The sequence below is a fragment of the Castor canadensis genome, chromosome 5, assembly GCF_047511655.1.
Source record: "Castor canadensis chromosome 5, mCasCan1.hap1v2, whole genome shotgun sequence".
NCBI lineage: Eukaryota > Metazoa > Chordata > Mammalia > Rodentia > Castoridae > Castor > Castor canadensis.
The window spans coordinates 110,487,208-110,504,795 of record NC_133390.1 but is presented as its reverse complement, the minus strand read 5'-3'; the positions used below and the strand labels follow the sequence as shown (position 1 = coordinate 110,504,795).

General features: G+C 37.2%; 1 protein-coding gene across 1 annotated transcript in view; it reads left to right on the top strand.

Moving 5' to 3' along the window:
- The first annotated feature begins 47 nt into the window (after window positions 1–47).
- Window positions 48–17,588, top strand: part of Rsrc1 (arginine and serine rich coiled-coil 1) — a 426,533-nt gene continuing 408,992 nt past the window's right edge. The window contains exons 1-3 of the mRNA XM_074073903.1: window positions 48–226; window positions 8,496–8,698; window positions 9,177–9,302. Of these exons, the coding sequence (XP_073930004.1) occupies window positions 8,505–8,698; window positions 9,177–9,302 (320 nt within the window). The 5' untranslated portion in view covers window positions 48–226; window positions 8,496–8,504. The remainder of the gene's footprint in view (window positions 227–8,495; window positions 8,699–9,176; window positions 9,303–17,588) is intronic.

Sequence of the window (17,588 nt, the reverse complement as noted above, 5' to 3'; positions counted from 1 at the left end):
GGAGACAAGAAAATGCGATTGTACAAGCACGCAGAACAAACGCTAAACACAAAACTGGCTGCGTGACCATCGACTCGCTCGGCGCTCCTGTCGCCTGGCAGCGCGCATCGATGCCCTCGGCAGCTCGGCTGGCGCTGCCTGGCGCCGCAACCAGGAAGGCGCTGAGCTTAAACTGCGGCAAGTCGGAGGACGCCGGCGGCGCCCTGATCCCAAGGAATTCTTCCAGGTCTGAGGCGCTCGCACGTCCGCCGGAGGGGCGAGCCCGAAGGTCGGGGCCCAGGTGATGCCACGGCCAAGGCCTGGGGGGGCGGCCCTCGCGGCTGCGGGGCTCCGAGGCCCTGCTCCGGCGTGCGGCAACGCGGAGCCTGGCGCGGCCCGGGGCCGGAGCCGGCGGGGGTGGGCCGCGGCGCTGGCGTGCGGAGCGGCCGTGCGCATGCGCACGCGCCCGGCACTGTGGAAGGCCCCCCGCCGCTGGGTGGAGGCTCCGGGCCGCGGGGTGGCGCGGCTCGGTCCCGAGGTGGCGTGGAGAGTTAGCGACAGGCCTGGCCTTGTTCGCCGCGCCGGGTTTCCTGCCTAGTCCACCAGCTCCAGGTAGATGGAGCAATGGGGAGTCCATGTCCCGGTCACTTGTCCCCGCCCACGCCGGCTCGCCCTCATCCACTTTCCTTTCCCACTTTGCTTGCAGAGAGGTGGTGCAGGGTGTGAAATCTGTCTGTACCGCTTTATTAAACACTCTGCATCCTCTTCACTTCTCGGCTTTCGGCTAAGTGCCCGAGAGCGCGTTGCTACCCTTTGACTCATACTTTGTGAGAAGTCATAACGCACCAGACGCATTTTGCCTGCTCATGAATTTAGGTTAATCTTAGTGTTATTTCTTGCTCAGAGGTTGTGTTTCTAATGCACACTGAAAACCTAAATAATTTTTTAAAAATTTCCAGAATGATCATTAAGCTCATTGTTTCAGCTAACTAGACAGTAGGCAGCTAAATAAATTCAAATGCCGCGTGCTGTCACAGGAAAGTAGTTATCTCTGAGGACAATTGTCATCTTTGAGTTGCGATGTAAAAGCTCTGAGTGAAGGAGATAACGTTGAGTTCTCAGGTTTAAGGATTGGAGCAGAAGTGACAGGTGCAACTTTGTGGGGAAACTAGATATCCTTTGAGATCCTTTCTCGTCTTAGAGTCTATAAATATTCACTTTCTTTGTAGGCAAAGAAGATTTCTTACTGAGTTTGTAGCACTTAATTACTATATGTTGTTCAATAAGAGAGTTAAAAATGTCCGAAACTGAAAAACACAAAGACACTTGTCTATTAATTGGCCTTCCCAGCTAGGCCAGTCTCAGCATATTCAGCAGGCAGAGTTGTTACAAATTGGAAATCTTCTGACATAGGATTGTAGTTAGTAGTAGATTTATAGATAAATTTTCTGCTTTTCATTTTGAAACCATTGGAAGCAAATTCCTGTACTTGATAATGATTTTATTTTAAAAAGAGATACTAATGTACATTTGTTTTGTTGTAATAGGAGTGTTTTGATAGCATTCTTTTTACCTTCTTTGAGTTTTTCTTTGTTATGCCCAATTTTTACCTCTGTTCTTCTATTTCCTTTGCATGGTTCTGTACTTATTAGTGGATTACTTATCTGTGAATTTCTTTGTATGCTAAGTAGTGTTCATGCCATTTTTACTTTTTTCCTACCTTCTTTTTTTTTTTTTTTAGACCATGTACCCGGAATCAAGCTTTCTAGTTTGATATACTAATGATTGGGTAATGGAGAAGTGCTTATAAACTGTCAGGAACCTTTGTTCTCTCAAAGGTTACTTGTTTTCTGACAAAGATAACTGCTTCTTGTATCTTTATTATAACTAGTCAAAGAAACAACTCAAGTGTGCCTTTCAGTTCTCTATTCTTGAATGACCACATTTTGGCTTCACATTTTCAGTCAGCTACCAGAATTTAATATTGTCATTTTTGTAAATTATTGTAGTCATTACTTGACATGGCTTCAGTTCTGTAGTAGAGATGGTTGGGTGAGATTTGGCACCATGAAGATGAAACCAAGAAGAACTAGAGTGAGAGCAGAAAGCCAAGAGCTGTGTTTTATCTTCCAATTAGAGATAGCTCGACAATTGTTAGTTTGTGGAACTGCTGAAAATGTGTGATCAATTCATCATTGTCTTTATCATAAGGAGCTACTTATTTATGTGTCTTTCCATGCAATGCACCAATGGAGTAAGTATAAAGAATTCTTTCAGCCCGTCCCTGGTGGCTCACACCTGTAATCCTAGCTATTCCGGAGGCAGAGATCAGAAGGATAGTGGTTCAAAGGCAGCCTGGGCAAATAGTTCTCTAGACCCTATCTCAGAAGTAACCAATGCAAAAAAGGGCTGGTGAAGTAACTTGTGGTAGCGCGCTTGGCTAGTAAGCATAAGGCCCTGAGTTCAAGACCCAGTACTGCCAAGAGGGGGAAAAAATAATTCCTTCTTATAGGGAATGTGTATTATAAATTGATTACTATGGCTTGAATGAGCAGACAGAGCAAGAATATTCAATTACATGATAATGACATTATGGAACTCTCGTAGTAAGTACCTATTTATGGTAATGAATAAGAATTGAGTACCTGTCATTTATGGAGACTACTGTTTTGGGACTTACCTCTGATTTGCTGTTAGTGTTCACTTCCTTTTCTGAATAAATGAAGGTAACTATAACTTATGGCTCTTTGCTTTTTCTTATTGAGTTTCATTGTATTTCAGTATAATTTTCCTGAAGTATAAATGTGTAATTTTTTCTTGGTCCCTCGAGGAAGAATTTTTTGTATCTTCATGAGTCTCTGGATTTAAGATAATCAGCCTATCTTCTATTATGGATGAGTTATGTCATTTGTAATTAGAACAAAGAAAAACAATTTGGTTTTTTTTGGCAGTACTGGGATTTGAATTAGAACCTCACGCTTGGTAGGCAGGAAGGGACTCTATCACTTGAGCCACATCTCCAGCCCTTTTGGTTTTAGTTATTTTTCAAATAGGGATTCCTGTTTTTTTGCCCTGGAAGGCCTGGACTGTGATCCTCCTATCTGTGCCTTCCACTAGCTGGGATCACAGGTAGGAAACACCATACCCAGCTTATTCATTGAGATGGGGTCTCACTAACATTTTACCTGTGATGGCCTTGAACCTCCATCCTCCTGAGCTCTGCCTCCTGAGTAAAGGGGCTTATTGGCTTGAGTCATTCTGCCTGGCGAGAACAAAGAACAATTTATACCCACCTTCTTGTGTTCTCATTTTTTGATTACTAACAAGATATGGAATTAGGTGGATTTCACCACCTTTTTTCTTCTTTATGCCTTTCACAAGGAATTAATAAGGTTAGGAAGGGAGGATGACTGCAGGTAACTTAGAACAGTGGTTCTCAAACCTTTTTGAATCTCTTGAACCTCAAGAACGTTTATTTATTTGGATTATATGCATAACTATTTATTAATACTTAAAACAAATTTTTGAAATACTTATGAATTCACTTAAAAGTACAATAATAAAACCCATTACATGGTAACCTAAGTAACATTTAATATGAAAAATAGCTATATTTTCCAAAAGAAAGCAATGAGAAAAGTGGCTTTATCCATTTTTGAAAATCTAATGTCTGGCTTAATTGAAGATAATTGGGTTTTCATATTGCTTCTGCATTCAATATGTTGTAAGAAGTTGCTTTTTTTTTTTATTGTTTCTTTTGAGATAGGGTTTTGCTGTGTAACCCAGTCTGGCCTCAAATTTATGAGCCTCTTTCCTCAGCCTACCTAGTGCTGGATTGTACGGGTTTTGCACCATATCCTGCTTGAGATAAGTTATTTTGATTGAAATTATGAAGAAAATATGGATTCACAAAGATATGTTGTAGGAAAAGATAGTATTTTAATAGCTCTTATGATAATTACCTCTTTGATACTACACCAAAACTCCACAAATGGTAATTTCTTGAAGGTTGGTCTGTCTTGTGAGTTTTTTTTTTTTTTTTTTTAACCTGTGCATGATTTTGTGACATCAAGCCTCTGGCAGTTGGAAAATATTGGTTCAGTGAGTTGAGTGTGTCATGTTGACACAATACTCTGTATCTCTTTGTTACTGTGAGAGGGCACACTACAGGGAAGCTGTCAGTCTCATGATGGCAGTTACAGGTTAGCCAACATTGAAAATTTTGCTTGAGAGCTTGAATTTTATCATTAGCAAAAAATACTATTAGTGTTTCTTGAAACGAAAGGCTGTCTTCACTCATTTTGAGAAAAAGTCTGTCAAATACCCAAGTCTAAACAATCATAGTGTGTCAGTGCTTTAATAAAATGATGCTTCACCAGAAAAGCTACTGGTTCAGCTTGCAATTCAGGTACATAAATGGTTTTTCTTGAGACTACCATCATTCTTCAAAATATGGCAGATAGTGTATACATTTCCCATTTTATTAGTCAAGACACAAAAGATGTATATACAAGGATTAAAATTTAATAATTAACGATTTACTCCTTTGCTAAGGACACTTACTTACCTACTTACCTACCTTCCTTCCGTTCTTCTCTTTCTTTTCTTTTCTCCTCTCCCCTCCCCTCATCTCGCCTTCCTCCCATCCCTCCCTCCCTTCCTTCCTTTCTTTTCTCCCCTCCCCTCTTTCTTTCTTTCTTTTTTTTTGTGATACTGGAGATAGAACCCAGGGCCTCATGCATGCTAGGCAAGTGCTCTACCACTGAGCTACATCCCAGCTCTGTCAGGAGTATTCTTAATCTAAACTGCTTTCTTTTTTTCTTCACTTTGTGTGGCAGTGAAGAATGCAATGACTCTAGTATAGTTTGATGCTTCTGCCTCCATTTATGCTAAGGTATCATTGCAAAAGTCAGCACAGTGAAAAAGATAAATAATGTTTTAGAATTGTAATGAAAATAATTTTGGCTTCTTAGAGACCATTTTGAGAGTTGCTGGTACATTAGAAAGAAAGCTCCTTGAGTCTTGTGTCCAAGGAGTCTTGTGTCTAGTTCATGGATGTCTCCCTCATCCTAGGACATTTTTCCTGTGTTTAGTGTTAGATCACATACTCTGAATCTATGTTGTCTTCCTGAAAAAGGGAGAGTGTGAGGTATAATTTTGACACCTTGTATTTCTAAAAATGTCTTTATTCTAATCCCAGACTAGACCAATGATTTGACTGGGTAGAAATTAATTTTCTCTCAGAATTTTAAAGGTGAATTTCCATTATTTTCTGTGTTGTTGAAAACCCTGTGCCTTTTATTTTTGTTCTCATTTTTTTCTTTTTCATAAGTTTCTAGAATTTTCTCTACATTCTGGGTCCTCGACCTTCTCCCCCCGCCCGCCCAGGGCCTTGTACTTGTTGGCAAGTATACCATTGAGCTATATCCCCAGCCCTGGAGTCAGAATTTTTTACTACACATATCTGGTCTGTGTCTTTTTAAAAAAATTCCTTGTGCCAGGGACTTAATTCATGCCTTTCAATTCTGGAAAATTTTTTGATTTCTTCTTTTCTGCTAATTTTTTTGGGTGATCTTTTTAAGTGGAATACATAACAAATTTTGGATCCATTGGATTAATACTTTTGTCTCCTATTTTCTTTGTCTCATTTTCCTTTTTACCTTTGTTGAGTTTTTTACTTTCCTTCCCAACCCTCTTTTAAAAAAAAAAAAAAATCCACTTATGGTTTGTTTGAATTTCAAACTCCCTCTCCTATCCTGTGCTCATTCCTCCTATTCTTGTTTGTTGGATCATCTTACAAGTATCCGAGGATATTAAATGATTTTTGTTTTTGAAATTTTTTTCCCTCCTTTTTCTGTGAGTTGCTTTGTTTCTGCCTGTTTGTTATTCATTTAATTTTAATTTTTTATTTCTTTTTGCTGGGGCCTCACATACTTTAACTATATACTATACCTCTGAGCTACATCCCCAGCCCTCGTCTTTTATGATACAACCTTTTGTTACATATTTAGTTTTGTTTTATTATATATTTACTTAAAAATTAACAGAAAAATGTTTATAGAAAAATGTTTAGTCTATTTAAAGTTCATAATTGTGGGCTACATTATTGTGTGATTGGATGCACTCCTGGTGTTTTCTTCAGGGGACCCTCAAATATCTTTAATGGGGTACTGTTCAGTGTTTTCAGGAAAGAAGCCTCTGATTTCCTTCCTAGGATATACACTTGGATTCAGAAGTTTGGGATCCAAGTACACAGAGGGTTACAGCTTTCTCCATTAGACTGTAAGCTTTTACTTAATCTCTTTGACTTCTAGTTTGGCTTTACTGAGCTCTTGGACCTGTTACTAAATTGATTTCTGACCCCTGTCCCACAATCTCCTCTCCTGCTGGGATTGGGGAAGGGTAGTCACCTGGCTGGGCAGGTTGGCAGAAGGGACCTGAGAGACTATTTCTTTTAAAGAAATTCAGTCAGTTCCCATGTTTTTAGCCTATGCCTCATTGTTCCTGGCAATGGTTCCTCATTGTATCTGGTGTCTCAAATTCCTGATTCTTTCTGATTTTTGCTATGAGAATTGGCTCTTCTCTAGTTGGAATTTTCTGTAGTTGCTTGGTATTTAGCTTTCTTAGCTCTAAATCCTCCCATCTGTTTTTCATTTGTTAAAAATTTGTTGACATATCTCATCTACTGTTCCTGTTTTCTAGTCTTTTTATACTTGTGAATTTATTCTCTTACTCTTTAATCTTATTTCAGAATTTTTACAATAAGATAGTAAGAAGGTAATAAAAGGTCATGTTCGTTTAAATAGTTATTTGTGAGTACAGAGATTTCTTAAGTTCTTAGAGGCAAAAACAAAGATGTAAAAACGGGAGGAAAAAAAACCAAGAAATAAGGAAATTAGATTATTATTACCATTCAACTGTGTACATATTCCTTAGTAGATTTTTAAATATACAGATATACATGGATATGTGAGTACCTAATATATATGGGAATATCTAGTATATACACATACTTAAGTATGAAGACACATAGTTTAAATGTGTATCCACTATATATTATATATGTGTATAATTTCATTGTCATATTATTTTAAAGCTGAAAAGGATCACAGTGATCTTTTACCCAGTGTTTCATTTTTAAGCTTGCACTGTTAAGCTTAAATGTTAGTGATTAATCATACTGAAAGTTTTCAAAACTAAGAGTTGTCAGTATTTCATTAAATTATAAAATGTTAGAGACATGAATTGCTTGGAGGTTCAGAACTATATTTAAACTCTTTAATTGTAGTTTTAGGCAAATGGTTTAAGGTTTTGAATTGGTCCTAACAGATTCATTTCCAGTAGTGTTGCATTGAAATCAGGGAGGTTCTAGCTATCTGATAATTCTGAAAACAAAGTAGTAATTTAACACATTACTTTTTAAATAATATTTGATATTTAACTTACTTTAAATAATTACTAAAGAATGGTGTGAACTGATCTAACTATTCATATAGGATGGATCCTGCTTTTTTATGACTCTGAAAGATAGCTTGATCAATACTTTTTAAAAACCCAGTATTACACATGAGAATCTAAAGGTTAACTTTAAAGTAAGACAAGTAAGCTTTTTATTAGGTAAATTATTCATAAATATGAAAATTTTAGAGCTGGGGGCATCAAGTGGTAGAGCACCTGCCTAACAAACATGAGACCTGAGTTCAAACCCCCAAAATGACAACAAAATAACTTAGGTTCTATGTCTGTTTTTTCCCTTTGTGTACTAAATATACAAACATCACCCTAACTACGTAGAACTAGTTTTCATGAATAGAAAAAATATATTTTATATTATGAAAAATATTTTCACCACTTTAAATAGGTGCTTTAAAAGAGTTGACTGACTTCACAATAACTACATCAACTTAGGTCCTTCTGTTAACATTTCTTCCTCTAAATTTCACAAGTGGAAAGATTATAGTGTGTTATTTAAGTTTGTACTTTCTTGATGACTGGTGAGGTGTTACCATTCTAAAATTTAGAATTCTTAGTTCAAAAGGTAACTAAGTATAAGATGGCAAAGTATGTTTTGTCTTCAGGGAATGTCATATAATTAAGGAAATGCAACTTAAAATATCAGAGAATTGGTATGATCTGTTTTCAGGGTGAACTTTTTTGAGAGACATTTGAAAAAAATTGCTACAAATTTTAAAAAGTTCATTGATATCCCAGAAGATTGTATTAGAGCTATTTCTCACATCTTGTCTAGAATCTGGGCATGTTCTAAATTTTACTTTAAATATGCTTCTTAAATTTTTTATAAAGTAACTGAGTGTGGTGTGTCCTTGTAGTCTCAAGTACTCAGGAGGCTGAGGCAGTAGGTTTCATTATGTCTAGCAGTTTATGGCCAGCCTAGGCAACATAGCAATACCGTTAAAAATAGTTTTTTGAAGTTTTATAAAAATTTGTATATTGAATTTCACCCATTGAAATGGGTTTCAACCAGTGTGTTAGAAATAATTTTCTTTGACTTTAAGCTTATAGAAATGGGACGCCGGTCATCAGACACTGAAGAAGAAAGCAGAAGCAAGAGAAAAAAGAAACACCGAAGACGGTCATCTTCAAGCAGTTCTTCAGATAGTAGAACATACAGCCGAAAGAAAGGTGGAAGGAAATCAAGATCGAAGTCAAGATCTTGGTCCAGAGATCTTCAGCCTCGGTCACATTCTTATGATAGAAGGTGATTGTCATAAATTTTTATTTGTGCAATAATGAAGGTGACATTCTTTAGAGTTCATATATTTTGTTAGATAAAATTTCCTTTTAGTAGGTATATATTTATGAGGGTTGAGTCCTAACCCAGAAGATTTTTTTCTATCAGGTTTAGTCTTTGAGTCTAATGTTTTTCTCTTTATCTATTCTTTGCAGTTAAGTAGATATAAACTAGTGTAGCTCTTCTACCATATAATGTGATGATATTTGGAAAGATTGTATACTACTTAAGACCCATAATGCCTTAATGAGTAGTTGATCCCGTCATTAAATTAGGAATCAGTCACCTAACTGTTCAAAAGAAGTAACATTTTAATATTTTGTTTGCTTTAAGGAAAGAGTGAAAGGGTAGCAAGAATGGTGTGATTCTTTAGAATCTAGGTTTCTCCTTATTGCCCATGACACAACTTTTTATAGCAGTAATATCTGATTATATTTTATTTCAGACGTAGACATCGATCAAGCAGCAGCTCTTCTTATGGCTCTAGAAGAAAACGAAGTCGAAGTCGTTCAAGGGGTCGAGGGAAATCCTATAGAGTTCAAAGGTCTAGGTCAAAAAGCAGAACAAGAAGGTATACCTTATTCGAATATATTGCTTTGTAACAAATGATTCCCAAATTTAGTGACTTAAGCGACAATAATTTATTTTCATTGGATTCTACAATTTTGACTGATCTCAGCTGGCATTTCTTCTGCTTGTCTCATCTGTGGCCACTCAAGCAGTTGTAGTCATCTGAAAGCTTGACTGAAACTGTATAGTCCGGTATTTCCTCATTCATGTAGCTGGCATTTGTTTCTGGCTGTTGTCTGGGTTGGGCTTTCCCATTTGCTGGTGGAAGTATTTCAAGAGGGTAAGAACAGAAGCTGCAAAATCTCTTTCAGTCTAGCCTCAGAAATAACAAGATGTGCTATAGACTGAATATTTGTGTCCTCCCAAAATATATTTTTTTGAAGCCCTAACTCACGTTGTATTTGGAGGTAGCACTTTTGTGGAGGTAATGAAGGTTAAGTCTCACTATTTATACTTCCTAAAGGCAGCCCCTTGTTGCCAGTAAATTACTTCCCCTTGCAACTTAGAGTAAGCCCCCTCCCGGCTAGCAGCCCTGCCATTACCTGGGGGTGTTGGCCCTATAAGAGGAGGAAGAGAAGCCAGTTGCTGGTGGCTCATGCCTGTAATCATAGTTACTCAGGAGGCAGAGTTCAGGAGGATCAAGGTTTGGAGCCAGCCTGGGCAAATAGTTTGTGAGACCCTAGCTCTAGAAAACTCATCACAAAAAAGGGCTCATAGAGTGGCTAAAGTGGTAAGAGCTGTTAGCAAGCTTGAGGTCCTGAGTTCAAACCTCAGTGCCACCAAAAAAAAAAAAAAAAGAGGAAGAGAGAGATCTTTCTCTCTGGTCTTCAGAGGAGGTCATACGAGGACACAGTGAATGGCATTTTTTGTAAATGGCATTTTTTACATTTTGTAAAAAAGACAGATGAGAGCTCTCATAAGAAACCAAATTGGCCCACTCTTTGATCTTGAACTTTTAGTCTGCAAAATTGAGAAAATAAATGTCTCTTGTTTAAGCTACTCAATCTATGGTATTTTGTTATGGCAATGTGGGTAGACAAATGAATGACAGTTTGCCCCTGCCCCCTGCATTTTCCAACCTTGTTCAAGGGCCAATACAGAGAACAGTATATTTGGAGACTGTTGTATAGATAGATTAATAGGATGGTGACCATGGAATCGAGGGACTTGAATAAAGTAGGCATTTAGAAGTTATTGAAGGTTTTTGAACAGGAGAGTGTTGGAATAACAAAAAAAAAAAGAATAAATACTTTTAAAAAGATCGGTTTCTTTTATCTGCTTAGTTCTGTTAGGAATGCCCATTAGCTACCTGATTTTGTTTTCTAGGCATAAAGTATTATAAGTATTATGAATCTGAAGTTTGATACTAGCAGTAAAGTCCAAATGTTTAGCTTTTCTGCCTTTTTATAATTTGGCCTTAACCTAACCCTGTCCTTTTTACTGCATGTATAAAGCACTCTACTGTATGCTGTTGTTCTCCATATATGCTCCAGAGTTGGAAGCTGTTTCTTTGAGTACACACGTTCTACCATTTTTTGCCACCATCTCTACTTTGAGAATTCTTCTTACCAGTTTTCTTTTTTTTTTGATAGTATTAGGGTTTGTACTTGGAGCTTTGTGCTTGGTAGGCAGCCCACTACCTCTTGAGCCAAGTCCCCAGCCTTTTTTGCTTTAGATATTTTTTGAATAGGTCTGGGAGCTGACCTGAACCACGATCCTCCTACTTATGCTTCCAACATAGCTAGGATGTGTGCCATTATACTAATCTTTTTTTTTTTTTTGGGTGGGGTCTGGGGTTTCAACTCAGGGCTTTATGCTTGCAAAACAGGCACTGTATCATTTGAGCTACAACTGCAGTACATTTTGCTTTGGTTATTTAGGAGATGTGATCCTCCTCATCCTCAGCCTCCCAAGTAGCTAAGGAGTCCAGCTCACACCCAGGTTTTTGTTTTTGTTTTTGCAGCACTGTGGTTTGAATTTAGGGCCTCACGCTTGCTACACAGCTGCTCTTAGCACTTGAGACATTCTGCCAACCATACTCAGCTTTTTATTGGTCAAGATGGGGTTGAACTTTTTGTCTGGAATGACCTCGAAACGTATCCTCCAGATCTGTACCTCTTTAGTAGCTAGGATTGCATACATGAGCCAACATGTCCATCTTCTCCCTAGCCTTTAATGTCAGTTCTCTTTAACATTTGATTCTTTTCTTCCTTAAGTCCTTTTTTGATTTTTACTCCCCACCCCAAATTAAATTTGAACCATTCTTTCTCTGACCTATTGTCATGTGCAGCTTCTGACTTGTAAAAATTATGAGTATTATGTTTTTTATTCTTGTACTTTTATAAACTCTTGTAAAGGAATATCTTGGTAACTAACACAATGCCTTCCACAGTAAAATGCATTGATCAAATGAATGTTTAATTTGAGGAAATAAAGTTAGGTAGAGAGCTGATTTTTTTCACAAGGAAAAGTTTTATTGATTTATAGAAGGAAAGCTTTATTTTGGATGTAACAATTATCTAAAAAGAGGCTGATTACCAGAAAACAACTCAATTAAAATTGCCTCTTTGTGGGAACAGAAATTATATTATGTTTCTTTATGATCGTTTTCAAGTGATATAGTACTTTCGCATACACCGTATCACTCAGTCAGAGTTTGGTTAGGAAAAAAGAAACCACTTAATTCCAAGTATGAGGGTGTTAACACAAGCATTAAAGGATTATTGTTTGAAGGATCCAGGAAGTGAATGTTAGGGAAGCAGACACTGATTTATTTCATCCAAATAATAGACATTTGTTGTTTTCTCAGAAGTCAATGGAAGTCTTCCGAGATCTCCCACTTTGTAGCACCAAAGTGAACAGCTCTCAAGAGACTACTCACCTAGAAGCTACTTCTCTGCCCAGGTGTCTACCAAACACTGCCTGTAGAGGGGAATCTGTCTTTTCTGTTGCAATGCAAGGAAGACCTTAAGAGAGTCACAGTGATGTCTAGTTAACAATAAAACTCCAGTATGCATGTAATTGAGTTTTGTAACTCTGTTAGGTTGTTATTCGGGCTAGCACCTTAATTTTGAATACTAGGAAACAAATTTATGGGTTTATTGAAAACAATTTCTGATATCCAAATTTAACTAATAACTAAATAATTGAGACACACTGAAAAGTCCTAAATTTTAAGAAATTACATTATTCATGTCATATATAGTACATAATTTTTTGAAAATATATTTTAGAAATTTATTTATCTATTTTTTTTTAATTTGGAGCATATATTTTCTTTTTCATTTTTCTTTTATTATTCATATGTGCATACAAGGCTTGGTTCATTTCTCCCCCCTGCCCCCACGCCCTCCCTTACCACCCACTCTGCCCCCTCCCTCTCCCCCCACCTCAATACCCAGCAGAAACTATTTTGCCCTTATTTCTAATTTTGTTGTAGAGAGAGTATAGGCAATAATAGGAAGGAACAAGGGTTTTTGCTGGTTGAGATAAGGATAGCTATACAGGGCATTGACTCACATTGATTTCCTGTGCGTGGGTGTTACCTTCTAGGTTAATTCTTTTTGATCTAACCTTTTCTCTAGTACCTGTTCCCCTTTTCCTATTGGCCTCAATTGCTTTAAGGTATCTGCTTTAGTTTCTCTGCGTTAAAGTTTTAAATGAGTTTCTAGGTTAATCTTGGTTTAAAAAGGCAGTGAATAATTCATTTCTTAAACAGTTTAGTTAATTAATGCTGTAATTTAGATATGAAAGCAAAAGTAGTGAAATTTTCAAAGAAAACATACTGTATGATTCTCTGTACTTTTAAATAGAAAAGAGGGATCTCAGACATGGAAAGTCAGATACTTTTGAAAACTTCATTGTTAGATCTGTAAAAAATAACTTAAAGATGAAGTGCTTCTAGGGGATGGCAGGAGGTAGAAAGTCAAATGTTTGCAGTTTCCATGGATAACTTCATAACTGAGTTGTTGACTGGTTATGCTTTTTAATATAGTTTTTCTTTTAATGTCCTTGAAGTATTTAGATTGTGACACGTCTTATTTTCTTCTCCAAGAATGAGAAGTCTCCCCTATTGTCCACAGTGTATTTACTTATTTCCTCAGAATTTCTCATATATGTATTCCAGTGAAAAATACACTTGCAAATTAGACTTTAGTCTTTTTCCCCCCAAGTTCTGGAGATGGAGTTCAGGGCCTTCTGTGTGCTGGGCAAGTGCTCTATTATTGAGCTACACCTTCAGCCCTTCAATAGTTTTTACTATTCTCTTTGATCTTTATCCTGAGAATATTTAATTCTGCACCCGAACATGCACCTATTCTTTCATTATGGTTAGTTTCCTCATTTTGAAAGAGTTAGATTCATTTCTATTCATATTTATTTTAAGTTTCTTAATACCCCTAAACATTCTTACTTTATTTTGCTCTCTTTATTTTAGTATGTGAAGCATTAGTATAGTTTCCAGAAGACACTGTACTAAAAGGTGTACCCAGAGAAGTATCACAACCCTTTTTTCTTTCTATCCTGTTTCTACCTATCTGTCCATGTAACCAGCATTATTAGTTAGTGATTTACCTTTCCTATGTTTCTTCTTAAACAAATAGGTAGTTATATCCATGGTATAGTCTTAATTACCCTTTTGTACTTTGCTTTTTTTTTTCTTTTTCTGGTGGGAATGGGGTTTGAACTCAGAGCTTTGTGCTTGCAAAGCAGGCACTCTACTGCTTAAACCATGCCTCCAATCCATTTTGCTCTGTTTTTTTTGAAATGGGATCCTGCAAACTATTTGCCCTGCTGGCCACAAACCATGGTCCTCCCAGTCTTAGCCTTCTAAGTAGGTAGGATTATAGACAGGAACCACTGGTGTGTGGTTTGTACTTTGCTATTTTTTTTTGTTGTTGTTAACAAATATAGAAGTTAATCAATATCAATTTTTGGAGATCTTATTTTTTTTTTTTTATAGCTGCTTGTTATCCCACAGTGTGGATGTATTATAGTTTGTTTAGCCACTCTCCTAGGTATGGACATTAAAGATACAGCCAATAGAGTGTATATCATTACAGCAAACTCCTAGAAGTCAGATTGCTGGATCAAAGATAAATATGTTTGTGCTTTTGTTAGAAGTTGCCAAATGTATGAGTCCTGTTTCCCCATGGTGTTACCAATAGAACAATACTGTCATATTTTTAAATGTTTGCCAATTTGATGAGAAATCGTATTTTGGAGTAGCTTTAATTTTGATTGAAGTTTTGATCTGAAGTTTTCGAAGACTTATAAAACTATCTGGTCTTAGTATTTTTTTTGTTGATTGACTCATTGATAACTTTTTTTATTTCTTGAAAAGAAATTGGTCATTTTGAATGTTCTATTTCTTGCATACTTAAGTTTTGGTAAATTTTTTTGTCTAGGATATTATGCATTTCATATGAATTTTAAAATTTATTTGCCTAAAAACCTGTAAAGTATCCTCTAATAACTTAAAATTTGCTTTTCTTCTGTTTCTATTTTATCTTTCTTTCATTTTTATAGGACAGTTTAGCTGTACATAGTATTCCTAGTTGGCAGTTTTTTCTTTCAGTACTTTGAGTATATCATCCCACTTGCTTCTGGCCTGTAAGGTTGCTACCATGAAATGCCGAATAATTTTGTGGGAGCTTTCTTATATGGCAAGTTGCTTTCCTCTTGCTGCTTTTAAGATTTTTTTTGTCTTTGGTTTTTGTGAGTTTGATTATGATGTGTCTGTGTGTTAGTTTCATTCTTGCTGCTGTTCTTTGAGCTTCTTAAATTGGTTGCCGTGCTAGTCAGCTTTGCATTACTGTAATAATATACCTGAAATAATCACTTAAAAGAGGAATGTAGCTCACAGTTTTGGAGGATTAAGTTTATGGTCAGTTGGCCCTTTTGCTTTGGGGTTGTGGTGAGGAAGTAAATCAAAGGGAAGAGTAGATAGTATAGCAAACTGCTCACCTCATGGTGGCCAGGAAGCAAAAGAAAAGGAAGAGGAAGGGTTGGGGTCCCAATATCCCCTTCAAGGCACAATCCCATTGACCTAATTTCCTCCCACTAGGCTCTGCCTCTTCAGGGTTCTAACATCTCCCACAGAAGCCAAGCGAAAGCCAAGCCTTTCACACGTGGCCTTTGGAGGACATTTTAGATCGGAATTATAGCAGATGCTCATTTCCTTTTTCAGAATCTTTCAGCCATTCTTTCTTCAAATAACCTCTGCCCATTTTAGTTCTTCTTATGGAATTCCCATAATGCGTATATTGGACTGTGTAATGATATTTCACATATTCCTTCTAATGTCTTCATTTTTTAAAATTTTTGCTTTTTTGAGGTAATAATTTTCAGAAACCTGTTTTTGTGCATACTGATTTGTTTGCTATTGAACCTCTCTAAGTATTATATTTTTAGCCCCAACATTTCTGTTTCTTGTAATTTGTTTCTTGTTGATAGCTGTATTTTATTTAATTTAAAATTTTCCTGATATTATTTAGTTGTCTTCCATCTGTCTTAGAACGTTGAACTTCTTTTAATGGAGCCTCCCTTTGTAACCCAGACTGGCCTCAAACTCACAATCCCCTGCGTCAGCCCTCTCTTAGTCCTGGATTTACAGGTGTGTGCGGTCATATCTGGTGTCATTAAACCAGACTGGCCTCAAACTCATGATTCCCCTGCATCAGCCCTCTCCTAGCCCTGGAATTACAGGTGTGTGCGGTCATATCCAGTGTCATTGAACTTCTTTAAAACAGTTATTCTCAGTTCTTTGCCAGGTAATTAGCTTGGTTTCTGGAGATTTATTGATTGAGCTAAGTTGACCTGTTTGTGTGTGTTGTGAGTTCTTTTTTTCCTTTTTGTTGCTAAGTGCAATGAAAAAGTTACCTCTCCCAGTCTTCACGCAGAGGATTTCCTTCACCAATCAGTCTTCCTAGTGATTGCAGGGGTCTTTGAAATCTTTTTTGAAACGTGACTTCTCTAAGCTTTTGGCTGTGATTTTTCTATTTAGAGAAGTTTGCTACTTTCTATTTAAGGAGCTTGCATTCTCTTTATCTTTTTAAAAATCTTTAAAAATATTTTGTTTATTTTTTTATTGCTGTGCTGGGTGGGGGTACATTGTAGCATTTGCAAAGGTTCTTATGATGTATCAGATATATCACACTTGATTTCTTGATTTTTAGGTGTCTGTCAGTGATACTGATCTCTCTGCTACTATAGCAGCTGCCTACCATTCTTTCCTTTGTCTTCGTTGTCCTGCAGGCTTCACTCTGCCAGCTCTCTACAACATAGCCCACCTCTATGTTAGATAAATTTAACATTATTGACATTATTTTTTGTCATTACTGAAAATGGAATTATTTAAAAATTTTATTTACCAATTATTTCCTACCAATGTGTAGGAATATTATACATTTTATATCTTGTATATTTACTTTGTGTGTTATAACTTTGTTATTGTGATTAGTTCGAATGAATGTCTTAAAATACCTTGGGATTTTGTATGAAAACAGTCGTCCTACCTGAAAAGTGAGGCTTTTACTTCTCTTGTTTGAACCGTGTATTATTCCTTTGTTCTCATCTCTTGATTTCTTGTTTTTTGACTTTGGTTGTTAATTGTATTTATTGAAGACTTATGATTTACTCAGTATTCTCCCTCCCTTCCCTCCTTCCTGCCTCACTCCCTCTCCCCTCTCTCTTTTCCTGTCTTCCCTCCCTCCTTCCTCTCTTCCTTCCTCCCTCCTCCTCTCCTCTTCCTTCCTCCCTCCTCCACTTCCTTCCTCCCTCCTCTTCTTTCCTCTCTTCTTCTCTTCTTCCTTTCCTTTCCCTTCCCTTCCCTTCCCCTTTCCCTCCTTTTCCTTCCTTTCCCTCCTCTCCCTCCCTCCCTCCTTCCCTCCTCTTCCTCCCTTCCCTCCTTCCCTCCCCTCCCCTCTCTCTCTCTTTTCCTCCCTCAATTCCTCTCTGCCTCCCTCCTTGTTCTTTGACTGTGTCTCTCTGTGTTGCCCAGGCTAGGCTTGAAAATCCTGAACTCAAGTGATCCTCTTGCCTCAGCCTCCCTAGTACTGAGTTTATAGGCATAATACAATTTATTTAATGCAATTTCATTCATAATGCAATTAATTAAGCTGTATTCCAAAGGCCCATTGCATGTAGGTAGCATTGAGGTATGTAAAGTAACAGATTTCATTCTGAACTATGAACTCTCAGACAACTATTTCCTGTTATTCACTCTGGGCTCTTTTGCATGAATGTTTTTCTTTAATAGAGGCATGTGTTACTTTTAACTAAAATAGTC